The 26,146-nt window shown below is 49.5% G+C and overlaps 6 protein-coding genes across 6 annotated transcripts; 2 read left to right on the top strand and 4 right to left on the bottom strand.

The window, feature by feature from the left end:
* Positions 1-2,172: 2,172 nt before the first annotated feature.
* Positions 2,173-3,493, bottom strand: BCR38DRAFT_416668 (uncharacterized protein). The gene is made up of 2 exons (XM_040859118.1): positions 2,435-3,493; positions 2,173-2,372 (listed from the first exon to the last, which is right to left on the bottom strand). The coding sequence occupies exons 1-2, from the start codon at positions 3,369-3,371 to the stop codon at positions 2,314-2,316; spliced, it is 996 nt and encodes a 331-aa protein (XP_040720982.1). The 5' UTR covers positions 3,372-3,493; the 3' UTR covers positions 2,173-2,313.
* A 704-nt stretch (positions 3,494-4,197) lies between these two features.
* Positions 4,198-6,175, top strand: BCR38DRAFT_9291 (acyltransferase-domain-containing protein). Its single transcript, XM_040865773.1, has 5 exons — positions 4,198-4,236; positions 4,320-4,681; positions 4,738-4,981; positions 5,052-5,524; positions 5,582-6,175. Exons 2-5 carry the CDS (start codon positions 4,485-4,487, stop codon positions 5,937-5,939), a joined length of 1,272 nt encoding a protein of 423 aa, XP_040720981.1. The 5' UTR covers positions 4,198-4,236; positions 4,320-4,484; the 3' UTR covers positions 5,940-6,175.
* A 3,684-nt stretch (positions 6,176-9,859) lies between these two features.
* Positions 9,860-11,397, top strand: BCR38DRAFT_453937 (n-ethylammeline chlorohydrolase; the record flags this gene model as incomplete). Its single annotated transcript, XM_040861653.1, has 3 exons — positions 9,860-9,998; positions 10,094-10,098; positions 10,276-11,397. The coding sequence occupies 3 exons, from the start codon at positions 9,860-9,862 to the stop codon at positions 11,395-11,397; spliced, it is 1,266 nt and encodes a 421-aa protein (XP_040720980.1).
* Positions 11,398-13,747: 2,350 nt separating this feature from the next.
* BCR38DRAFT_9248 (oxidoreductase domain-containing protein) lies at positions 13,748-15,525 on the bottom strand. Its single transcript, XM_040865770.1, has 2 exons — positions 15,091-15,525; positions 13,748-15,019 (listed from the first exon to the last, which is right to left on the bottom strand). Exons 1-2 carry the CDS (start codon positions 15,132-15,134, stop codon positions 13,957-13,959), a joined length of 1,107 nt encoding a protein of 368 aa, XP_040720979.1. The 5' UTR covers positions 15,135-15,525; the 3' UTR covers positions 13,748-13,956.
* A 2,092-nt stretch (positions 15,526-17,617) lies between these two features.
* On the bottom strand, positions 17,618-18,166 carry BCR38DRAFT_470360 (uncharacterized protein; the record flags this gene model as incomplete). The annotated part of the gene is made up of 1 exon (XM_040862835.1): positions 17,618-18,166. One exon carries the CDS (start codon positions 18,164-18,166, stop codon positions 17,618-17,620), a length of 549 nt encoding a protein of 182 aa, XP_040720978.1.
* Positions 18,167-21,066: 2,900 nt separating this feature from the next.
* Positions 21,067-21,714, bottom strand: BCR38DRAFT_479882 (general substrate transporter; the record flags this gene model as incomplete). The annotated part of the gene is made up of 1 exon (XM_040863213.1): positions 21,067-21,714. One exon carries the CDS (start codon positions 21,712-21,714, stop codon positions 21,067-21,069), a length of 648 nt encoding a protein of 215 aa, XP_040720977.1.
* Between the last annotated feature and the right edge of the window lie 4,432 nt (positions 21,715-26,146).

Raw genomic sequence — 26,146 nt, 5'->3', positions numbered from 1 at the left:
AGTCTGGTTGCCAACACCACAACGCATCGTGTATATATGGAAAGCTGGGATTTGGCCCTTTGTATAAGCCATCAGCTCAACTGGCATCATAGTCGCGAACGGCAGATCCACGGAAGGAGGGTCCGTGAGGACCAATATTTGGGTATGTAAAGTAAAATACAGTCTAACGGTGCCGATTTCAAATTCTTTAGCTGACACAAGATTCCAATGCTAGATCAACTCAAAGTGCAATGCGTGTCGTCTGTGGACGTATTACTTCTGGATCATGTGCTCCATCGGCTTGACCGTGATTCTGTTAACCCTTGTCTTGTACTTACTGCCCTCTGGAGCAATAAAAGATCCTCTTGTCACATGCCGAACCGGCGTGCACGAAATATCGAGGACGGTGCTGCCCCCCAAATCTCGGGATACCAACCAGCGTTCCTTGTGTACCCCGTGGTATACATAGGCTGCACGGCTTCATTGCCTCACTCCAGTGGGAGCATAGCCGGGATGAAGGCCGACACTGGCACTTGTTGCGTCGCGGGGGACATAATAGTCAGCAATGCGTTCAATACGATTCTCTGTCCAGCAGCAGACAGACGACGCAAGACTAGCACCATTCGCCTTCATATGGAGGCCGCTGGTGAATCATAGTAGTATGATATGGATCTGGGAACCGGCGAGCAGGGTCAATGGCACGCAGCAGAAATGTGGGGACGAAGGGTGTGGTGGCAGTCAGGAGTCAAGATATGAGACGGTCGAAAGCAATTGCATTCAGATGGAGTTTGGGGCAGAACAGCTTCATAATAAGAGTTATACTGTCAACGTGACAAACAGACTGGAAGAAAGGGCCATGGAACCGGCAGTGCAGAGCTTGTGAAGCAAACTGTAAAGTTAGGATGTTGACTCGTTTCAGGAGGCGATACTGGCGCTGGAGCCAAGTGTACTTCACAATTTATTCTGTGAAACACTAATCAATGCCAGTAAGATATTGCGGTGATAATCCCACGCAATTTTCGGACTTTTGCGCACCGGAAAATCGCTTAGCATCCAGGCCACAAATCTGAAAGTGAATCTTGGTCGGCTCGCATCACGGATAGGCATCCTACCACGCAACAGGGGGCCTTCGGAAGCTTTGGGGGCCAGCCAGCTCTCCGATCTCGCAATTTTTCCTGAAGCAGAAGATCTGATTGTCGATTTTCGAGGCTTGCATACAATTTGCATGGTTTGCTTCCTGTCTCCCTCTCTTCAATTCTGCTCAGGGCAGCTCAGAGACCATCCAGCCAACCCGAAGTGGTGTACCTTATCCTCGATCCTGCTTCTAGCGGGAGACTCCACAAGGAGTTAAGGAGGTACCAAAGCAGTTGTCCAGCATACGACAAATAACTTGGACTTTCAACGGGCTGCAAGTTTGAAAGCATTTGCACATTTAGACATCAGGGCGTTGGTAATCTTTACTCTCCAGCCATTATAAGTTTTGTTCAATCGCTAGTCTCTGCACCTGGTATCCTCATAACCCATGGAAGTATTAAGGATCACATGAAATATTACCTGTAAACTCAACTCCCTGGTAGTAAACAGAGATGTATAGTGGCCATCATGTATGTCGACAACAAGAGAGATACAGCCGTGGCCATCCTCTATCAATGCGGCCTTCTTGAAGCGGCGCCAAATGTATCAGCTCCATTACCACATATAATTCAATCTCGAACATACACTCGACTCAAGCAGATACTCTTACTAACGGTATTGACAATGAAATACTATGCTTGTGACAGTTCACTTGGCTCGCAAGCGTCATCGATACGAACCATCAGTCCGCAGACTGGACTCTTACATCATCAAAGTTGGTTATCTGGACGCAGACACGTGGCAAATCAAAAAGCGAGATATTGGCATGATCGGCTCGTGGTATTGAAGCACGAGTTCGATGAAGCTTGTCCAAACACTCTTAGGGTTGGAATGACAGAAGCAGTGGGGTTCAGTGGTACGCGTTCTGGGTTGGTCTTACGGTCTTGCTTTGAACCGTGTCCTTTGGCTTGTTACAATCGATCGAAGGTGCAATACAGGTTTTTTAGTTTTGACGCAATCTTGGAACGGGCTGTGGTCAGCTCCAGATAGCAGACGGTGCGAGCAATCACGTATAAGATGGAGCAGGCATTCTCCTAGCACGAAAAATAATGAAACAAGCAAGTCTGAGAGCCACACTGAACACTAAGGAGCTTGGTTCGAATGGTGGCATGCGGTGCCTTCATCATTCTGCCATGCTGCTGGTGTGATATATGGCAATACCCCTAATTATGCGATACCAAGCCCACCATGCACAGCATGCTATGCATATGTTTCGTTGATCCAGCCTCTCACCTTCTCAGCAACAATTTTGCTGTGTTCTGAATCGCATTAGCCACTTGGAAAGGACGGCGACGTTTTCTTGATTGGGGAAGGTACTCACTGATGCAGAAAGCATGAGGGAGATCACCCTCATCAACCATCACCTTGGTGCGATCCACCTGCTTATCCCTCTTCACAATGAACGCATCCCGAAGATGGCTCGCAACCCAATGATCGTTGTTTCCAAAGAAGAAATAAAACTTGGGCGGCGACTTGTGATGAGCGTGAGCCTCATCAGCAATTTCCCAGAGCTCCTCATCCCACGTATCCTCGCCAATGACTTCCATCTCGTCCATCCCCATGTACAGTGCTTGCCACACACCGTCTCTACTCTTCAGGAAGTTGGTGGTCACCGTTGCAGCATGCTGAGGAAAGCCCAGTATCGTGCTGACAAACCAATGAAGAGCCACGTAAGGCCACAAGAAGAGGAAGCCCTTGGCGATGAGATGGGCATTGCGGCCAACGATAGGCGTGCGCTTAAGTAAGTTCAGTCTGGTGCCGCTCGGCGAGTGAGCTATGTGCTCTATGGTGGGAAACAGCATGAATCCGGTCTTGAGGTGTAGATGCGGTGCAGACTCAGGGGCTCTGAGCAGTCTGTGAAACAGCTCCACGGCCATGTACGAGCCTACCGAGTGTCCCATGAGTATAACATCGTCGTAGGGTTCTCCCTTGTTAATGCCCTCTTGGACTCGAACGCTGGACAGGACTCCGAGCAGGTGCTTGATCTGATACTCGACATCACGAGGTGGCCGGCTGGAACTGAAAGGCTTATGGTCAAGATCGTTGAATCCCGCCAGGTCCTGGCCATAGACCTGGAATTGGGTCGACTTTGACGCATCAGACGACTCGAGAAGCAGTGCGAGACTGGACAGGAAAGGCTCATAGTAATCGATGAGGCCTGGGTTACCGGGTATGAGGAAGATGAGGGCCGTTCGGGTGGGGACGTTACCACTGGGTGGCTTCACAAAGTACGAAAGCGAATGTGTGGCCATACTCATGAGGTATCCTTACATAAGTCAGAAAAGAGTACACGCTATTGGACGTATCGGATGCCAACCTCGTGACAGTGTCCTGATTTCCCACTACCACATGAACATTGGGAACCTCGGGTCCGGGACCATGTTCAATCTGAGGAAGCCACTATCGACATCAACTGTTTGACACAGCCACCATGTGGCGCCAACAAGGGTGAAGATAGTTTCAAGATGTCAAACCTACAAACGAAATCAAAGTTTGTTGCTTGCCCGCTGCGTCTACATGCTGTATGGATCCCTAAAGGCAACTCTGCAAGCTCATTATAGATGAGCCTGGAAGATAGCACTTTTTCTATTATTGTCTCAGTTTGTCCTTGTCTTCCAGGGTATGTCTATCCACGGGCTACAAAGTATACGTTACTTAAATGCCGGAAAAGCTTATCTCCACTACTTCCGAAGCTGCCGATCTCCAAGCTAAGCAATTCAAAGCGGATGCCTGTAACATACAATGTACCCCGCGCCCCGACTCGTCGACGTCTGGGAAAGTGGTGCCTGGTGACCCCAGCTTGCATGCCGCCAACGTCAAGACTTCGCACCACGTTTGACCAACCTCCAGTTACCAACCTGTTTGTTATGTCTAGATGACTTCCAACAGATATTTACATGCTTCCTCCCCCCTCCCGCCCATGCCCAGGTTCCCGGTCGCCGCCCATCCAGCTCTACGACCAGGGTCAAGATGAATCTTTAATCCTCTCCAGGTCCTCGAATAATCATCATCGACCATCAGCCGCCTCGTCTAAAGCCACCTAATGCTAAAGGAGCTGGCAGGTCTTATCAGGGTTGCAACTGGCAAGACGCAGCTGGCGAGGTTTCATTGGATATTGCCCATGTGAGCTTTGCGTTCTCTCGGCCACGACCTTACGTGTCCTTGAGGCATGCGACCATTTCTTCGTCTGAACTGACCAGGGCCAGCCATCACGTCGCAGTATACCTACTATCGTCCCATACTTGCAAATTTGCCCGGCCTACCTACCATCTGCCATCCAACCAACAGCACTGGCGACTATACTCTTTGCACTCAATCTTTGCCGGATCATCAACTCCACAAACTAGAAGCAGTTGTCGCACCTGACCACCATGACGAGCGAGCTTCGTCAACGGCCGGTCGCCAACGCCGCGCCCGCGCCCGCTCCGACCCCGAACTTAAGTGCCAATGCCTCCAAGTCCGAAAGGCTTAACATCGAACACCCGTCGGGGAAAGCGAAGCACAGCCAACTCGTAGCATTGCTACGGCTGTTGTCGTTTGTGGCATATTTTGCGACTGGACTTGTAGTGTATGACACGTCGCTGCAGCGGCTGGAGACAAAGACTAATAAGATTTGGTTTGCAGTATTCACATCACCCAATTTCTCGGCGCGCCATTATACTGGATCAACAGGGAGTTCTACTACGCCTACATAGCTCTGACTAAGCAGTCGTTCGGACTCCTCGTTACGGCAATGACACACTGGTGGGCACCGACGGTGATCAGAGTCAGCGGTGATGCGTCCGTAGCCGGCCAGCTCAGCCTGACACCTGATGGGAGAATCGAAGCCAAATTCCCAGAGCGCCTGGTCATGATTGCGAATCATCAGGTACGTGCTGTTTCCGGCCGCTACTAGTTTCTGTGCCCTGTCTTGGAAACTTATACGCCTGGTTGCACAGATCTACACTGATTGGTTATACTTGTGGTGGGTGGGCTATACGAATGTCCCTGCGATGCATGGACATCTCTACATTATCCTAAAGGAGTCGCTGAAGTACATCCCCATCATCGGACCAGGCTGTATGTTCTTCGGGTTTATCTTTCTGTCGCGTAAAATGGCCACCGATCGCCCACGGCTGTCGTATCGACTCGGGAAACTCAAGAAGAAACATGGGGTTCCTGATGATGACAATGACGATGACGAGCAAAGCAAACAATATTACGACCCAATGTGGCTGCTACTCTTTCCGGAGGGCACCAACCTGTCGGACAACGGCAGGGTTAAGTCGGGGAAATGGGCCGAGAAAATGGGTTTGAAGGATATGCAACACATGATGCTGCCCCGCAGCACTGGAACATTTTTCTGTCTCAACGAGCTAAAGGGTACAGTGGACTACGTGTACGACTGCACAGTAGCATACGAGGGAGTACCGTAGGTCTATCTATTTCCCCACGCTGAAACTAGGTGGCTTTAACTAACAAGCCACAGTCGTGGTGGATATGGCGAAGAGTACTTTACTCTTTCCAGCACGTACTTCCACGGCCGACCCCCGAAATCTGTCAACTTCTATTGGCGGCGCTTTGCGTTGGCCGACATGCCACTCCACGACCAGGAGGAGTTCGACAAGTGGTTGCGTGATCGTTGGTATGAGAAAGACGCCCTTATGGAACAATATGTCTCCACTGGTCGCTTTCCTGCCAATGGAGCCGGCATCGAGGGGCATATCGAGACCGAAGTCCGGACACAGTATTGGTGGGAGTTTCTCAAGATCTTCATCATGCTTGGGTCGTTTGTTTTGATCTTTGGGTCCATTCTCAGAGCCCTGCGGAACTTAGCAGGTAAATAGGTATGGGCAGGGTCGCGGTTATGGATGATACCAGGAGGCAACATACATATGGTTGGCGTTTCTGCGCCGTGTAGCTCGGTTTCAAGGCTTGGGAAGGATGCATCAATGGTCGGTTATAAACGGCGTGGGCTGTGTTGGATGTCCCTACTCTGTATGTCTTTTAATACTCATCATAACAATATAATCCCACTCTTCCACGAGGCTATGAAATAGTAGTTTTATCAGCAGCTCAAGCTAAATAAAAGTAAGAATGGCCGCAAGCACTGAAAGAGAGTCTTGCGAATTCATTACTTTGAGCATAGCCTTGATTGAAGTCGACCGCTTGATAACGTTCGGAATTTTCAAACGAAGCCGACCCCTGCCGACTTCGTCGCTTCTGAGAAGCATTAGGCCGTTCCAGAGATTATGTCTCAGCGCCGTATACCATTACATTACATAATCTTAGACACGATCGTATTAATGGACCAGTATAATAATTTAACGCGAAACTTCAAACTAATGTAGAGTACGTAACGAAGGAGAGCAACTTGTAACGAAACCTCTAATAGTCTAGCTGCGTAAACCACTAAAGAGTCTGTAAGGGTTTGTGCTAGTAAGTAAGTCCTGCTGCGGAGTCCTCAAGCAATAATATCGGGGTCTGACGTATGGAGTATAGTGCTTTGGGTAACTGAAGTATTCAAGTAGGGTAGTCGGGAATAGAGTCGTCAAGGCAGTTTGCCTCACCAATGGGTTAGATTGATGCTTAGATTGATGCTTAGATTGATGACTGAAGTAGAGACTATCTATCTATGAAATGCCTGGGAGTCCTGTCCCTTATATATCCATTCCCTCCTTCACTGATAACTGGGGCCATTAGATCCTTCATGGATACTATTGGTCCTAACTGGATATGTTGGATCATTTCATATCCAAATGATTCACCCTTGTAAGTCACGTGACTTGTGATCTTTGCACTAGCTGGTCGTCCTGCAGCTAGCCACTCCTGTGACTTTCCCCTCCTTCTTTGTCCTGTATCCACTGGGCCTGCCATCGGGCCTGTTGCGTTGGTTAGAATCGTAAGATTCGCAACACAACTCTCCCTCCACCCTTCCCTTTTCCTACGTAGTGCATATCTTTGTTAGTATTCCCTATTTAAATAGGTAGATTAGCAATCTGCTATATCATAATTAGGAAACATAAACAAAGGGCGCCTCCTGTTGCCAATGAACGAGTGAATCCTACTAAACGGGTCGACCCGAATTACCAAGAGCGTTATCCTTTACTATCCTTTTTGGGTGTGAAACAGGGATTACTGGAGAAGGGAATATATGCGTCTACATGCGAGACTACATAAGAAAATATAAGATACGTAGTGATATCGTATATACACCATTCGGCTTGTTCTACCGATACTTGATATCCGCTCGCACAGGTCGTTCAATCAACCTAAACCAGTATCACACACATATAATCCTTGTAATGTCCCATTGCAGGGGCCGTTGCATATATAAGTATGCAAGCGGAGTGGGTTCCCCGCTGCCAGATACGTCTTAAGTTCCCATTTTGCAACGCACCCCCATTTACAACGGGTTCCTGTCGAAATAGGGTTACTTCGAACGTTAATACAATAATTGCTCTCCGAACGATAAAGCTAACAATTATACGTTTTACATTAATAGGTATAAAAGGCTATATAAAGGTATGGGAATTATCATTTACTTTGATGTTTATATTGAAACGGGGTCAGGCTGTCAGGGTACGGCTAGGCCGAAGGCAATAGTACAGAGTGATGGGGAGTAACGGGCGTCCCTCCTACGTAGCACCGGGTGGTCACTGGCGGTCTCAGGTAGGGGTGCCCACGGTGATGCATTGATCTCTGCCCTCTCTATCTTCCTCCGTCTCGACTCCTTACTTATAGCCAGCCGAGGTTCTCTCTTGGATTCTGGATGTTTGCTTCCGTATGTCTGTGTTCCTCCGACTTCGGCCAATATCTTGGACAGCGGCTCCTTATCTGCAACCAAGCGATTCCCTATCCGCTGCAAACGGCTTCAACGGCTCTCATTCGCCACAAGCGGCTCTCTAGCCGCCACAAACGGCTTCCTACCTGGTGGAAGCCGGCCCGCCTCGGATGACACTTGTGGCTCTGACAACTCCTTCCCTATCCTACTTCGAGATGGTCCTTATATAGATAGCTAGGCCGCCGCTTGGACCCGGCATAACAGCAGGGTCGGCGATGCCAAGGATCTTGACTCTCGTCATCCCAAAGCTTCACATAGATTGTAATCATGATTCGGGAGTCTTTTGTCCGAAACACCCCTCCGGCGGCCCGCCGGTGTCCTGCGTTCAGTGTCCTGACACCCACTGGTGCCTATGGCATTCTGTTCTCTGACACAGGCGGTCAGTAGGATATACCTACCACCTAACACACTGAACAGACGGCTCCAGTACCAACAGATCGCATCTATTGGTCTGATCAGACGAAGATCGTGGTACTGGTTGCAAGAGCGAAGCTCTTACACGTCTGGTGCGTGAGTTAGTCGGATATGCTTCTGATACTCGTATCGTAATAGTAGGATCTCGAACGTAAAGATAAGCTGAATAACTAAAATAACTAAAATAACTAAATAACTGACTGAAAAGCGAAGGTGAAGATATAGATAAGAAGGAGATGATGATATGAAGATGAGGATGATGATGCGTGAAGATGGAGGACTCGTGTCCTACTCTGCCTCTGTGCCTCTTAAAGAAGAGAAAATAAACTTTCTCCTAGCCCCGTAACCTATTTCCCTGATGTCCGGCCTTATCCAGTTACAATATAACGCTTTAAATACAGAAAATAGCCTTATATGGTTTGTTACATGGGATTCTGATCACCGGGGGCTATATTAGTGCTACGAAGTTGCACAGGGAATTTGTGAAGGTCAACCCTCGCAGACTCACTACAACCAAGTGACGTACAGCTGGAACACCTGCCATGGCAGTGCCAGGTGGGAAGCCAATCATAACCCCTGCAGGAGCCCCGCCAAGCGTGGACGACTTAGTCGCGCCCCCTCAAACCTAAGTTGTCATCTTCTTTCCTTCGCTCCTTAGAGTAGAATCTTGGTCGATAGCACCTAATCGAGGTCTATACCAATGCGATGCAACCCAGGTCGTGACATAATTAATCCTAAGCTAGCCCTGAGGGGTTCTTAAATACTATAATCCGTGCCTACTTACCTCGTACCCCTCTATACCTAAGCTATAGCTTCCTACAATTATACATTAAAACTAGTACTATATTATACCTGTTGGGTAGCTATTATGATGTAGGTTATACTGCTAAAATTAGAAGATAACTACAAAATACCTTGGAGAGAAGACTTATTAGTAAGGTTAAAAATACAATACTCTACAATATGAGATTATTAGAAAGCTAAAATTGAGGTTAAACTTGGTTCATAGTGTATTAAATATGATGATAGAGCTAGTATATTTCGTTTGTATATGTGTGGAATCAGCAGACCAGGGTTAACGTAAAATATACTCAAGGTACTGTAGGGCCCTTTTGCGGCTTTAACCCCTGTCCGTACTTCCCTTCCCTAGCTTCTATTGTTTAATCAAGGTTCGAAGTTACCCTATTTGGTGGGGATCGAGGGACTCGGCCCGCTGTTACTGAACCTGGATAGGGTATTGATCGCTATGCATGCTCTACGCGTTGTGCTACTTAGGTTGGGGTTGAGAGGCCCTGTAAGGTGGTCCTGCTCTCTAAGAGAGGAAGGAAGAGTCCGACCCGCTATCCAAACTAGGAATTGTACCGCTTTCGGCCTAGGACATAACTGTAGCGCCTAATCCCAGAGGAATTCGTTTCAGAAGGGGTCAAGGCCGTACCCATCTTCTTGTCAGCTGTGCCGAATACCACTTCACTTCGACTTGCTCCACGAAAACAGCACATACTTATCAAGATGCCACGCCGCATCGTGGTCACCAACGCCACGATTCTTACACTGGATGATAAGGATTCCTTGTTGTTCCCGGGCACACTCGAGATAAGGGATGATAAGATCCACAGCATTCGCAGCAGCGCTGAGGACAGTGACTTGGGTACGGATGGTTATGCAGGAGCACGGAGGTGATTGATGGCACGGACAAGCTTGTCATGCCCGGATTAGTGGATTTGCATTTCCATACGAGCATAGCTAAGGTTTGTATTCTCCTCTTCAACACTGCCACGAGTGAGGTATGCAAGTTAGTATAAGTGAAAGAGAATATAGACGGACCAGTGGTGAAAATGGAGAATCCACATACCAATATATTCGGCACATGCCATGGAGCATTGGCGTAGGAATATGAGACTTGTCATCGACTTACGTCATAGTAGGGCTATGGAGACGACGCGCCGTTGTGGGAATACCTAGACGAAGTCTGGTACCCAGCAATCCGTGCTCTCACTCCCCAGCGGGCCCGCGTGGCTGCGCTGTACTCCTACGCAACGGCCCTGAAGTCCGGCACCACTACGGTCAACGACATGTACCGGCAACTGAACTCGCTGGCTTCGGCCGCAGAACAGGTCGGTATCCGCGCCGTGCTGTCTAACGATGTCGCACTTGCAGAGCACAAGCTCGACTCTGCAGAAGATAATGTTGCGGCTTTCAAGGCCAATGATGGAGCCGCAGACGGGAGAGTCAAGGTCTGGATGGGCCTTGAGTGGTTGCCGCTTGCAGACGAGTCGCTACTCAGAGACGTGGAAAACGCCATGAAGGATTTGAATACCGGGTTGCACATCCACCTCTGCGAGTCACGAACCGAGGTCAAGAATTCGCTAGACAGATTTGGAGGGAAGCGACCTGTGGAAGTAGCCCACGAAGCCGGCCTGCTGGGTCCTCGGACTGTGGCAGCCCACTGCGTCCATCTTTCGGAAACCGAAGTCGAACTTCTTGCAAAGACGGGGACTAGCGTCTCCATCAACAGCGGCAGCAACGCGAAGCTAGGCAACGGGATCGCAAGGGTGCAGGATTTGGTGAAGGCAGGGGTGAATGTGGGAATAGGGGTTGACGCGTGCGAGTGCCACAACAGCGTGGATATGTTCGAGGAGATGAAGATAACGAGCTATATGCAGAGGGCTCTGCACGAGGATCCTGTCTTAGGGCAGCCGGGACCGATCCTGCGTATGGCGACATTAAACGGAGCGAAGGCACTGGGGCTTGATGCTGGAACCATCGAAGTGGGAAAGAAGGCGGATATTATTTTAATCGATCTGAGGAAGGATATGATGTTCACGCCTTTGCTTAAGGGCCCACTTGAGGGTAGGAGGAAGCAGTTGGACAGCCACCTTGTGTTTGGGTGTAATGGCACTGGTGTTGATACGGTCATTGTGGATGGAAGAATTGTGGTCAGGGATCGGAAGGTGCTGGGAATCAACGAAGAGGTTGTTAGGAAGGAGATGGACGAGATGTTTGCTGCAGTTGTCGACGAGATGCAAAGAAAACAAGAAACAGAGTAGAGGGAGTAAATAGAGAGCCGACCTATGAGCAACCAATTTTTTCCACAACTTATTGATTTGAAAGACTAAAGTACTATGCTAAGTGACTTGGATTGTACTTCTGGTTGTTGATAAATTAAATTCCAAAAAAACAGACCGGAATACGTCTGCTTGCCTTGCTAAGTTCACTTTCGTATTCACGCCCGATTGAAATTGTACCATTCGGGCAACCACGTACTCTCAAGAGGTCGCCAGGCCAATCATACTGTTCGTCCTGTACATCTTAACTGTCAAGAGGCCCGAGGCTTGATGGGGCCCGTCACCGCAAGGCAACAGTGATACATTCATTTTCTGTCTGTAGATATTAGTTTATTGATCCTATCCTTCTTCCAGTACTTCATGATGTCGGTATTTATGGACTGTTCGGCTATAAGCCCAAGCCTATAGGCCACATATCACTGCTGAAAAAAACTGCCTTCCCAATGTCCTCATGGGCTTTTAGTCCCAACATGACGCTGGAAGTAAACCAAACTTTTGTGATACGCCTCGTCCGCCCAAGGTTTGTTCGTGATCACTATACCAGGTCCCATGCGCGACTGCAGATAGGCTGGCCACTCCTTAGCATTCGAACCCCCAAGATCCAGGACTTCCAACCCCAGCAGCGTCCCCAACGCTCGCACTAGGCCCACGTTGACGCCACCACCGAGATTATAGCCAACTTCCCCGTCCCAGAATACTTCGAGCATCTTCAGATTCTTCGCTTTGGCCGCGAGAATTTAGATAATGGAGCACCAAGATGGCGGCTTTGACTTTCGTACCTCGTTCAGTTTCTTGCGTGGCTCGAAGGGGCGTCTTCGTAGCAGCCGTCAGTGAAGAACGACATTTTCTTCACTGAAGAAATGTTGTCGGGGTGCAATGCCTGTATTCATTGTAGTCCTTGCAGCGGATTGTTGATTCGGAACTCGTTGTTGGAGTAGAATTGTGGGATTGATCGCTGTACGAAGAATTCAGGGGGGAGGATATTACGCGGGAGGCCGGCCAAAACAATAATAACCAATAGAAAGGCTTCCTGTTGAAGCTGGCAAGCTAAAACAACAAAATGGTAGAGCTAAGGAGAAAAAGGATGCGCAGGGTCTGGATTAAAGAACCTGGGGCACATGACCTATATCCCAGTCTGGGCAGCTAGATGAGTGGGCATAGTGCGTGATCAGTTGAACCCCTTGCTAAGAGAGTAGATCTACTGTTCGATTCGCCGTATTGATCACTGCTGATCATGGACTCCGGATCTTGTAGAATAATCGATATGGCCAACATGGAGCTTTGCACAGTTCTATGTGGGAATGTTAGGCAGTGAATGCAGGGAAAAGAACGTTCGATATTGCATGAGACAGACAGGTCTTGTTATCCAAATTATCAAACAATCCCTACAAGATATTTTCTCCCCTGACGTGACTCTTCACATACAGCAAATGAAATCAGCACAAAGTCTGATACTGCTTACTTTAGTATACCTTATGTAATTACGAGTGCATCATGAGATGCTTTGATATGGTTGTTATTGTAATAAAATCTCGCCTCTTTTGTGATGCCACGCCATCGAGAACATTAAGGAGGCTGAGTAACTACATAGTCTTCTGCGATGTTGACTGACGTTGAGACCATTCCAAGCTGCATCAGACTTGGGATCGTGTGGCGCCGATGGCGTCGACGTCCTCGAGAAGAAACGATGCAGCGCGAAGGAAGTTCGGCGAACAATATGCTAAGACGACGGTCATTGAAATAGTCAATATCTTACGTTGGTGGAAAGTTGACTCCTTTGCTTCGATGATAGATCTACAAGATGCAGTATCGCTTCCGAACAGCGATCCTGTATCTGTTCCCCAGTCTTCCTCCCGATTCCCGACGTTTTCCGTGCTGGCGTACTCTGTGAGGAGATAGAACCACCCCAGATCACACAAATTATAGGGACGCATTCCAGAGCTAGTTCCACGGAGTGGCAACGGTCATATCAACACTGGCGGGCTTGCCGCCTTTCCATGCGACTACTATATGGACTGTGTTAGGAAAGACATAAATGAAGTCTTGCGAAACCGAAGCGAACAAAGATTACGGAATAAAAATCTTACCTAGAATGCGCGCCCACTAAGGAGCACCAGACACACAGAATGAACGTCTCGGCCTTGACCGGGAACGTCTTGCATGACCACTTTGCGCTCACCAGACATTGATGCTCATATGAATTGTTACAGATTGTCATCATTGTGGTATTTTGTCTGGCTGCGAAGGCAGTTGCATCATACTGAAATGTGTTCATCACGGACCATCAGAGATACCGGAGACCCAAATGGTGATGGAGTTCATATTTCCTTTCACTCCACATCGATATGTATATTTGCCAGTATCGACCGGCAGGAGCCTGGTTTTCCGAAGAGATAGAGTCGATGCACATGATGGAATCATCAAGACCGAATTCATCAGGAATGACATGCAAGACCGCATGGCACGATCTGTGCTTAGACGGGAATGAAGGTACTTGGGATGATTCGATTTTGTTAGGCCTAATCACTACTTGGAATAAGCTTACGACAGCTTTACTTCCCGCCCATTCTTAGCACTCTCCTTCGCAGCTTCGATAATCCTCAACACATCCCTCGCTTGACTGGCCGGCACAGGTATATCCTCCTCCTTCCCACTGTGCAGCGCCTTCGTATACAGCTCGTAAATTTTTCCATATGTCTCCGGCTCAATCGTGGGGCAAGTCTTCTCCTCGATCTTTCCATCATCACCCAACGTCGTGAGAGTTCCATTCCACTCGGACTCCTCATACCCAAACCCAGCATCGTTAACGGTCAGGCCCGCTTTCAGCTGGTCCTCTTGCGGATCCAGTCCCAACTTACGATAACTCCCCTTTGTACCCCGAATCCAGTACCTCAACTGCTTCTTCTCAACGCTTACAATGGCAATCCGAACATGGACCAGCGTACCGTCCTCGTAGAACAGCTGGGCCGTAACACTATCTGGATGAACGTCGTTCCCGTCCTCGGCGATCGCCCCATCGCGCTGATCCACTAGCTTCGCGAACACGCTCCGCGGCATGCCGAATAGAACGTACGCCTGATCAATCAGATGGGTCCCCAAATCGTAGAGCGCGCCTCCTCCCTGGTCCATCCCCAACTCGCCCTTCCACGACGCCGGCTTCTCCAACTTCAGACGATCAAAGTGCGTCTCGAACTCGACGATCCTGCCCAGGGTGCCCTCCGCGATCAATTTGCGCACGGTCAAGAAATCGCTGTCCCAGCGGCGGTTCTGATACACGCAGATCATACGGGACTTCTCCTTGGCCAGCGCGATGAGCTGGTCGGCTTCCTGCGAGGTGGGCACGAACGGCTTCTCGACGAAGACATGTTTCCCCGCCTCGAGGGCTTGCTTGGCGAAGGAGAAGTGCGTTTGTGGCGGGACGGAGAGAACGACGAGGTCGAGGGCAGCGTCGGCGAGGAAGGAGTCGAGGGACGTGTGGTGTTGGATGGAGGGGTAGTCGGCGGGAGCTGAGCCTTGGGCTGTGGGGGTGCGTTGGAGGATCGAGTGGAGGTTGAGCGTGGGCGTGGACTTGATGAAGGGGATGTGGAACACTTTGGCAGACAAGCTATGTAGGCTGTCAGTAAGAGAGGAGCGAGCCTTGGGGTGACTTGTGAAGAGAGTGAGAATAGTCCTTACCCGTAGCCGATTACGCCAACATTCAACTTCTTGGATTCGGCCATGGTGCTTGCTTGTAGTGTCGGTATCTTGAATATTGGCTTGGGCTCTCGAATATGCGAAGAGTAGTTTTGAGGAGAATGAAGGCTCGGATCCAGTGGTCTGGCAAGGAACGGAGTCTTATATAAACACAATATTCCTCACGTCTACTTCTCGTCTCTTGTCGTTCGAGCTTGTCCGCCCCTCAGTGGAGTGTTCTCCGACATCATCGTTGGGGCATCTATGCGGGGAATCGTCGGAGAGACAACCCCGCCAAAGCGAGGGAGGGCCTATTGCAGGAGTTTCACTGACATCAGTGATTGGTAATGAAGAGTTTCGGACCGAATTGTTTCTGTTTGAGGCTATTATCGCGATAGTTAACACGATCGATGGGATCAGATTGATAAAGAAGTCGCTTGGACCTTCCTATGTTTTCAGAGGGGTCGATCCAGCCACAGTGAGGCGGCGGCGCCTCTGTGCCAAGACGCGTATACGGCCACCAGCCTGAATTATGCGTTGCGGACTCGGCTTCCCGACTTCATTATTCATTTATCAACTACATCCGGTCCTAGATATCGTCAACAGAGAGGATCTCGTATATTCAATCTCTTCGCATCTGCTAGTGTTGCGTCACTGAAAATATCTTGCCCCCTATGTTCGTGATCCCGATTCTCCGCCAGACTCTCCTCCGGAATCCATTGGAATATTCAAAACGAGTTGATTGACAAGTGGTATTTGCTAGGACTCCAACTGGCACCAAGAGCCAGGCAGGATAGGTCGAGTAAAGCTTCGTGGTGTTAGTGCCATTTACAGCAAAACATTGGTGTTGCAGGTTGTCCACGGCGTGGCTGACCCCAATACTGACGAAACATGCCAAATCGCCCACCGTTATGGTATGTGGTGGCATCATACTACTGAAAGTTTGGCCTGTCAAGTATATTGAACACCTGGCTGTTTACAGCATTTTGCATGTATGTTAGGTGCAGAATTTCTGTCTGCCGCAAGCCTTGCTGAAGCCGACTATATTGTCTGGTATCCTGTAAAATGGCGTTCCTCGCCGCCGCCTTAAGCATTGAAACGTATAACACTTGACGAAGCCGACAAGAAAACGAGGTGAACGTAGAGTTCCCTCCTGATCCTCCCCCCTCCAAGTGTGCAGCTCAAGCTCAAGCTTGTCCAGGTCCCTCCAATGAGGTTGAGCCCCTACCCAACTACCAACCGTAAAGCCTGCCATGCTACTATCCAATCTCATGAGAATTTCCTTAACATCCGCCTACCACGTGGCTTTCTACAACATCGAATGTATCAACACCACGGTATAAACAAATACACGACGTGTGGGTCATCCAGCGACGAGTTCTCGTCTTCATCGTCACCCTCCTAAACTCTAGGCTAATTACTAACTCTAGTTGTCAACTGCTCTCTTATTTCCAGCGTGGCGACCTCAATATGCCCTATAGTTGTAATTTAGCCCCAGGTTTCTAATGTCCAGGCCCTTCGTCAGAGCGCTGGATGCATGGCACCGGTGGGGAGCCGGTGGGGAGCCGGTGGGTCATAGAACCTGGTGGGAGGTCTTGGAATATCATGGAACCCGAGATCGTGGAACCCGAGGATTCAGGGCATTGTAGTTCGGAATAGGGGGTCTGGGTATCTATATAACGGAAGTGTCTTAGAGGAGGAAGAAGGGAAGGTCTGAGATCAATAAACTATTCTGGGCATACCTACCTGTGACTACCAGTGACCACCCGGTGATCAACAGCAGGAACACCTGGGTCTCTCCTGCACTCTGTATTATTGCCTTGCGGCCTAGCCGTTCCTGACATCCTTAGAGAGAGCGGCTCGCTCCTTGGGCAATGTTCAGTAATTGTTGACGAATGCACTTTTGGACAGAGTGAAGGGGCGGCATGATTGTTCTGAGGTTGCTAGATATATCATTGAAAGGGGGATTTGATGCAGCTTGCCGTTATCAGGGATGATTTCGTTCAACCTGATGTGTATCATACAGGGCCGGTTTGTTAGTATGTGATCCTTTGTGGCACCGAAGCGGAGTGTAGCAGATTACTATACCTGCTTATTGATAGTTATCACTAGCGTGTGATGTCCAAAAAATTGAGTCTGAATCGTCTAACTCTACTGGCGCACGTGGCAATTCATCGAATGTCAAGTTTAGTGAGTATCAGATGCCTCAAGGACCACTATTATTCGTAAGAGAGGAGTGAAGAAATCCATTGGCACAGCCTGCGCCATTATGATTCTTGCACATGTGTATTCCCACAAATCCAACCTCGAAGCTCAAAGGATCACCAGCCATCGATGACCATCTCATGGCACATTTTACCCCCAGGGCTCGTGGCGATGACCAGAAGTTTCGGAAGCCCACCGGACGTGATGGCTCATACCATTTGATAGCCTTCTGTTCTGTTTCTTGGTGTTGCCTTTATCACCGTTCCGGTCCCATTTCCGGTTCCTTCCCTGCTTGAAGGGCGTGTTGGAGGTTTGCGTTTTTGACTCAAGACGAACCCGAGTCCTCTTCGTCCAAGACGGTCTCGACGTAGTAGCGCAGAGGCGACTCCCGAGCCCGCACTTCCACCAACAAGCGCTTCAAATTATCCGTCTTACGGAAAATCTTCGACTTGCGCTTAAGTCCGTCATCTAATCTTCGCTTGTTGCTCTCCACGCACGCCTTCATGAAGATGGCTGCAGGCTTGTAGGCGTGGCATCTGATTCTGTCAGGGTCGATGAACAATCCTTGAAAGCGCTCCAGCTGCTCAAAGTGGGGTTTTCGACGAGTCATCGGCTTCTGCACGAGCTCTGCGGCTTGAGTAGGGTTCCAATTTCTACGGAAGGTTCCACCAAACAGAGTGTTTCCAGTAGGGAAGGTGGCAGTGTCGGCCGAGGCCGTGTTGTCGTTCGTGTTGTCGCCCCAGCTAGTATCGCCCGGGTTGTCATCCCAGAGACTAGGTCCAGGGCCATAGTTGCCACTATGTACCAGCGCTTCCGCTTCCCTGATGCAGAGACGAAGCTGTCCGAGCATCGCCTTACGCTGCTTCTTAGACATGGCGATCGTCTCGAGTCCTGAGGGCCTTGATGACACTCTGTTGGGAGGATATAAGGGAGATAAGCAAAGCTGGTCCGATATGCCTTGTAGAAAATATGGAATGCAGGTGCTTGAAGTCCCTGACTAACGTATTGTTGTGATGTGTTGGCGAAGTCGGATTGAGTTCGCAAGTCAAATAGTTGATTGAAGGCCCGTAGGACTGAACGCGGGTCGAAGTCGGAAAGTTAATTTTACGCGGAATATGAAAAGAGTGGTGACTCTAGTTCTGGTTCAACGTGTAATAATCTTTTAAAATGGGTCTGAAACCACTTGATGGAAGGCCCGCAACGTTGTCAACTAGGAGCAAGTCCGTGAGTGAATGTTGTGCAGGATTGGAAATGATTGCGGTTTCATTCCACAACCCAGAGTATAGTAGTGATGCGTCTGCTGATTCCGGCCTTCTTTGGAAGTCAGTAGATGGAAGCCCTGCAGGATTGCCAACGTAAAATGAACTCTGGGAGTGAATGCGGTACAGATCTTGGAGAGGGTGATATTCCAACCCCGCGGCCAGTGCTTACGGGAAATTTTAGAGAAGGATCGAAAGTGAATTGACGAAGGCTCCACAAGACTATCAACCTGGAGTAAGCTCTTGGAGTGAATATCTGCGAAGAACGGGAAGTTGATAGCCGCAGTCTTCTGTATTTGTGTCGGCGATGGTCCCCAAATCGTAGAAAAGTTTCAGAAGGAGCTGAGAAGAGCGTTTGCAAGACATTCGCTATAAAGTAAGGTCCAGATGATTCTCGGAGAAGGGCAGCCCGCGCTGCCTAGAGTTTTTGTTCACACCAGGGCCGAGCAGCAATGCCCTTAAAGTGCCATGGATATGCGATGTGAATCGTAGACAGCTTTGTCGTTCAATGTGTTCGTGAAACTAAGCGTAGCAGCACCTTCCAGCTTTACAATTGCCGTTTGCGTGATTGGTCAGGGGGTATGTTCAGCGGTTCGTAGTTGCTCAACTCAAGAGCTTCAGTGTTGTTGCTCAGTAAGCTTCAAGTTACAGCGTCGATGATTGAAGACTATGTGTGCGCGCAAGCTGACCAGTTTCTGACGTTGTTCAGATGATATCTGACTGAGGGGTGGCCGAAACTAAGCGACGAGAGTCACGATGTCTCTGATACTGTGTTGATTCACCACGCGTGGGCAGGTTGTCTAACCGCTCCAAGGTTCGCGTGACATACCAGAAGCGGTAATGTCAGGGAAAAGGCCTTTCTGATAAAAATGTAGACCAAAAGTGAATCTCCAGAAGGAGATGGTTTTCAGATAAGAGGAGTTTGCAGGAGATCTAAGAAGAATTTATTGAACACCTGCGTGGTGTGGAGTGCGGTAACTGGCTGTTTGTGGGGCTTTGCCAGGTGCTCTTTCCACTCTTACTGTCATCGGAGTAAGTAGAAGAAGGTGCAGGTCTGTTGCCGAGAAAAATCTTTTCGGAGGAAAGAGCCTTTTCCGTTAGAGTCATATGGTATTGTTGTTAGCTTTGAATGTATTTGAAGGAGGCTTTTGAGGGGTGGCTTTTGCAGATCGAATATTACCCTAGTTTGATTGATGATGACTGTTGGTAGCCGATGGAAGGCTATCACTGCCAACTTGTTTGTGGGTGCAGAGATATTTAACCTTGTCTAGTCTACGATGAGGGCGAAATAAAGGGTCGCGATTTAGTAATTGCCGTCAGACCCCTATATGTTCTGTTCAAATGCCAAAGAACCTTTCATTGTGGTAATTCAATCAACTCCTTGCATTGCGGGCACATATTGTGTCAATCATGATCTGACGCTTGATGAATGGTAGTTTGCTTGCCAAAACTCTGGCAGGGGAAATACGCCTTGGAAACAATGAGAGTGGGACACAACATAACTATTTCGGCTTTGCTCTGATTCCTTCAATAAGAGGAAACGCACAGATGCTCATTGTTTTCTTCTAAGTTTTCGTACAGCAAAGGATTTTGTAGCATAATCCTGCAGAGTCACAATAAGTAAAGCTCCACTATCACCTCTACGCTGTACTGTTGGCCAGCATCTAAGTACCCCTTGCTCATCTCATCCTGATAGCGCTACTCAGCTGCTCGACGAAGCAGAATCCGAAGTGGCCGATTCGATGTGTGAGTGCCCGCAAAAGTGTTGGAAACGTTCTGTCTCTCAAATAGATACCACCTCTTCAAGAAATTCAACATCACAGGGCTGTGACCACATCAACCCGAAGGTTACTGCGCAAGATATAACCTGAACTAGAAATGCTTTGCAGGTTGTTTTTGGAGAGTCCATTTCTATACCGTTACTCAAAGCATTATTGGTATGCCATGCTTTTCTTCGTCGCAAGTAGCTAGCAAGCTCTAAACGCCAAGTTGCTGTCGGTGGAAAGCTGACCAAATGTCCCCAAGGGAACGACCACGAGTCTCTGGCATGCACGCTGCAAGTACAAGTACGGTGCCCAGAGCAAGTCCACCAAACAGAAAGTAAGCGCCAAAGCGGACTTATCCCAAAGAATTGGAGTCAAGATTGCCACGACCCAGTTGGTAAACTAGTAACCTACAGCCAGTATCAAGTGAGATGACATGTAGATGCAGTGTATTACTTACAAAGCCCAGGCCTTGAGCAACACGGTTGGCAGCAGGACGTGTATTGGAAAGCTGAATCTCACTGGCATACATCTTGCGAACAAGACCCGAAGTGGCGCAAGAGGTCATGCCCAAAAAGTAAGGAGCAGCATACGTAAAGAGCCCCGTAGATACCAGAAAGCTGGACCATGCCGAGCAAGAATAGCGCCAGAATAGTCTGCGACCAGTAACTCCTCCTGAAAAGCAAGATGAAGTTCTTCCAGGACGAAAGACTGGGTCTCTGCTCGCCCCCCTGAAGGAAATACCTCTCTGCCTACACCAAAGAGAAGTATGGCCGTTCTAGTGCATGAATTGATTCGGCGCGCTTCCCATACGATATCAACCACCCGGGCGAATCCGGCAGCGGAAGACAGCTTCCAACTAAGGCGAACGTTAGGGAGACCTGCACGACGTACGGCAAATGCTGCACCATGCTCGATGGGATTTCCACCGAGCCGTACGCAGTGAAGTAACCCACACAGACCACGGCAGTAGCTATAAATTGCGGTAAGCAGGCCAGGACACCGCGCGATTTCACGGGGGCGATTTCGGCGATGTAGACACTGACGTTGCTCACATAGAGGCCCTCTCCGAGTCTACTGAGCGCTCGACCAACAAGGAATTGCGCCAGGGTCATAGCGGTGCCGTGGATGGTGGCGCTGATACCAAACATAACGCCACCAATAATCATGGCACGAAGTCGTCCGGTCCGGTCGATGAGATGACCGACGCAGGTCGCGGGGAACGCTCTCGCGAGCATGGTTAGTGAGATGGCGAAATTCACGACCGAAGGCGACAGTTTTCCGAATGTCTTTTCGAACTCGGGCATGACGGTGATAGCACCGATGCCGCCCGCGTCGTAGCCATTCAACAATCCGCCGACAGAGACGGCAATCGACGCAAGAACGTATTTTGGTATCATTTTGGGCACTACGGCTGATTCCATAATGAATATGGCGAAAACATTGAGCGTACACAGTAGAGCTAATAGGGGTGGTGATGTAGAGATCGTTGAACTTGGTGCAACATTAAATATGGCCTGTTACTTTCCCCGCAGCTTAGTTCCAAGTTTACCGGGGTCGTGCTACGTTATATCATAGTGCAATGCCAATAGCATACACTCCGCTTTTCATGATCCTTTCCTGATTCGATATTAATACGATTATGAAGGACTAGCATGGCCTCGCTGATGTCAATCAGCCACTTTTGACTGGTGACTACCGGCGACGTCGGCTTGGCTAGCTTGGTTAGACTATATCAGGAGAAACGGTCAGAGTATACAAAAGCATGATATCATAAAAATGCAATATTTCGTACCAGAAGATAAGTTTCTCGAGAACGGTTTAGAATGCCGACAGGGGCTAGTCTAAACACCTTCAAGCAAATTCTTGAAAACATCTCAGGGTGTCACAGTTAAACACATGGATAGAGACTCACAAACCGGCATGGATGAATACTTTGAATAAATACTTATTTGGGACTTCTCACATTTTCTGCAAACAGATATGTCAAAGTCGAATTAGGGGTAAAATTTTGTATTTGTGGGCCACGAAGAATTGTAGCATTAGTATACATCTGTTGAGTAAACGCATGCTGTACATTATCGAATATAACCCCTAAAATAAGATTTGTGCTACTTTTCTATTGTTGTATTATCCTTTCTGTTTCATAAGCACATTATACGTTCTTTCTTTTAACCTTAGCATTGACATGGATACATTTAATGTCGGTGTATATTCTTGTGTAATTACAGGCGACCTTCCAAATAGAAAGTGGTACAGTATTGTTGTAGTTTGACTAGATACGCGTTCCCTAGTGCGCTGTCCCCATTTTTCATTACACACTGTTTATTGTTATTGTTGATTGTTGAGTGTTTACTCATTAATGAATTGTATTGACTGAATGACCGTCAAAAGACCAGGGACCCGCTCTTTCAGAATGTGGACCTATTGGTAGTTATGAGACCTAACAAATCGCAAGGAGAGCCTATTGTTAGGTGTTAGGCTTTTAAACTAGTCTCATTGTTCTCGCATCAATATATTACCAGCGCCTTGGCATCATTAGCACCATCCACCCGTCATTTATCTCCTCTGCAATCCCTCATGATAGAGTACACTTTGACGTCTTTACGCCGGTTCCAACCCACGAGAGTGACCAGTTTTCACTAAAATCTGCTTAATCTTGCAACCATCGGACTTATTGCAAGCTATGGCAAAGCATGGGATTGAGTATTCTCTGATATCCCCCAGTCCAAAGGAGTGAAAGTGGCCATAAGGGCCTTAAGTATAGAGAAGTGTGCCTTACACCAGAGCAAGTTTGACGAAGAAAAATAAAGTCTGTAAGTCAGCTATCGAGCATGAAAGAACACGAAAGAGCTGGGTAAACGGGTTGGTGCGGTCCGACAGCAATTATCAGCGTGTTGGAAACTCAGGCCGTAGTGAAGTCAATCTTGTAGAATTTTAGATTTGATACTGAAATTTTGGAGAAAACATCATCTCACAGAGATCAGTTGTAAGAAACGAGGATGATGGCATGAGTAGTCCTGCAGCTGATACCGCTGTCTGTGACCTCTCCAGGAACCCTGTCACGTTTTCCAACGTTCAACTGAGAAGATTACCAGCACACAGAAGAGAGGTCACCATGCTGGCATGGCAGAACATTATGAGGCAGTGGCCCTAGCGGTTGCCCCAAATATCACCACATCGGATGGCCGGCCTAACGGCCGGCCGCTCGGCGACGTCCGGATACCAAACTAGCAGGTAGGAGAGATGCTCCGGGGGGTAAAAGATATAATACAAAGCTAGGTAAGGCGTCGATTCCCGTTTCGTACCCGTAATATATACGTATTATTGGTAGGCTAAGGCCGGCCGCTAGGGTAGGTCCTACTATACTAGGCGAGCCTTCCTCCCGGCCCGTAACCGTTTACATAGCTGGTCTATAGAACAGCCTATCTGCTGCTGTTGCAAATTAAGTATCCACATCGCCGACTCCTCGCTACATCGCCTTGCTTGTGCTTGCCTCCTAATCTCAACGATAACCTCGCTCCGTAAAGAGTACCACTGTACCTCGCTCCGGCGGCCAGATCTCCACCGGCTGCCCCAACGCCTGTCTAACTCGGTAACCGACGGCTGGCCACGGATCCCGATCGTCCACTCCCTCCATAGCCCCTCCACTGTACGCGTCGTACGGCACATACTGTGCTTCGGGGGCGCTGGATTTCCTGCCCAGATACACGGCTGCGGACTTAGGGAACTACGCTCAGTAGGTCGCCCGGTAGGTGCTAGGTTCGACCGGTTAGAGGGATTACTACGTAATACTGGTATCTGCCCCTCTGCTATGGCCGGTGCTAATGCTGTTGTCGGTACTGTTGTTACTACTGTTACCTCTGTAGGTAAAGGTACAGGTGCTGTTACTGGAGTAGCCTCAAGGCGAAAGGTAAGGCCGCCGGCCGTGAGTTTCTGGAGCTGCGTAGACTGGGTACGGTCTGAGTGTACGAGCTGATCGAGAGACTGCTGAAGCTTCGCCGTCTGCTGCTGAAGCTCAGCTATCCTTGCCTCGTGGCGTACGTCGATCGACCTCAGGTAGTCAGCTAGCGTCGGCATAGCCTGAGTCAGGAGAGCTAGCTGGCTAGGGCGCTCCTCCTCCTGGGCTGTAGTTCGGACCTGCCGGGCGAATAGCGCGTAAGCCTTATGCTGAAAGACCCGGTGATCCCATATAGGGCTATTAGGGAACTGTTCCTGTAGCAGGGCCGAGTCCTGTAGGATAACCTTCCGGAGGTGGAAGAGTAATTCGACTAGACCCATAGCTGCTAGGTCACTAACTTGGTCCTGGCTAGGGCCGAACCTATCCCTCCAGCTGTCAAGCTCAGGCCAGATCTCCCTAAGCAGGGCCTCCGGGGGCGTGATAGTAGCCCGCCGGACCTCGAAGCATCCCATCTGCGGCGGATGCCCGGCCATTACACGCATAAACTTCCGGGGTAACGAGCTGAGATAACACCCGACCATCTGCTCCTGGTTCCACCGGCCCGCTCGTCGTATCTGTTCCTCGCTTACGCCTTTCAACTCAGCTGTTTTAGCCCCAGCGCTGCGGCCGATATGCGTTTTCTTCTGTGACGTTACCCCGGCGTACTGGAAGGCCTTAGTAACCCAGTCCCGCTGCGCGTTATACGAGAAGGCTGTTGTACGATCCGCCCCGCTCCCCTTGATCAGCCGGATATCGTACCAGGCCGACCGCCGGCTCAGGTCCGGGAAGGGCTCGTCGGTTAGATCCCAGCGGTACAGCAGGTAAAAAGCAAGGCCACCTAGCATACAGATAAGCGGTTTTCTATTGCGGAGTGCCCCTGCGGTCTCAAGTCGTCCATGCTGATTTTGCTTCCCCGCACGGGTAGTTAGGATAACCGGCATACAAGGGGTCGAGCCCTCGCCCTGCAGCTCAAACGTAAACAGGTCCGAGATTTCGGCCGCCCTCCGATCGCCGCCACGAGTAAGCATATAATGGCCGAGAAGGAGGTCAACGAGTGTCCGAAAGTGACATTCGGGCGAGGAGCTGCTATGTGCCCAAAGCTCGTAGCAGATCCGCTCGAACTGCTCCTCGGTATAGCCGTCCAAGATGGTCTCCCGGCCCTTATCCGCGTATAGATCCTTCTCCCGTTGCGCATCCCGCCGCTGGAGAGACCGGACGTACTCACGTACGTGGTCTTCCCGCGGGGAGGGGTGCGTGTTCATCCCTAAAGTCCTCTGGGTCCGATAGAGGTCGGTAATAGCTGTAATATAGCTCCGTACGGAGCGCCACCCGAGCCGCGTCTCCTCCTGCGGGACGCCCTGGTCGGCCTTCCGGCTCCAGGCTCTCAGGGGCCGGTCGGTAACGACCTCAACAAGAAAGAGGAGGAGCTTGTCCTCCGTAACCGTATCGGCATCCTCATACTGCTTCCGCCGGCAGAACTCCTATATATAAAGACGTTAGCTACGTACCGGGCAACCTACGGGGCCGATAGGTAAGCGAACAACATACCTGGAACTCCTTCTGCTTCGGCTTGTACGCTATAACAGTGTTCTTCGGCCTGGACTGGTCGATAAGCGATAGGATCCTCTGTGTGTTAGCCCGTAACTCAGCTCTATTAACGGCATCGGTTCCGAGACGCGCAACGCGCCCCGTCTCCTTCGTCCTCGCCATATACAGACAGACAGACAGACAGACAGACAAATAAGTAGCGAGGCCGGATAGCCGGTAGGAGAGCGGTGAGGCGCCGGGGGGAGAGGAGGGAAAGGGGAGAGCGCGGGGCAACTTACATCGTACATCGTCTTGTGCCGCCCCTGTATTTGTATTCGGTCAGGTTAGCAGTATTAGGCCTATCG

Source organism: Pseudomassariella vexata, assembly GCF_002105095.1.
Source record: "Pseudomassariella vexata strain CBS 129021 chromosome Unknown BCR38scaffold_1, whole genome shotgun sequence".
Classification (NCBI taxonomy): Eukaryota; Fungi; Ascomycota; class Sordariomycetes; order Amphisphaeriales; family Pseudomassariaceae; genus Pseudomassariella; species Pseudomassariella vexata.
Note: the sequence above shows the minus strand (reverse complement) of the source record. Positions and strands in the feature narration are given on the sequence as shown.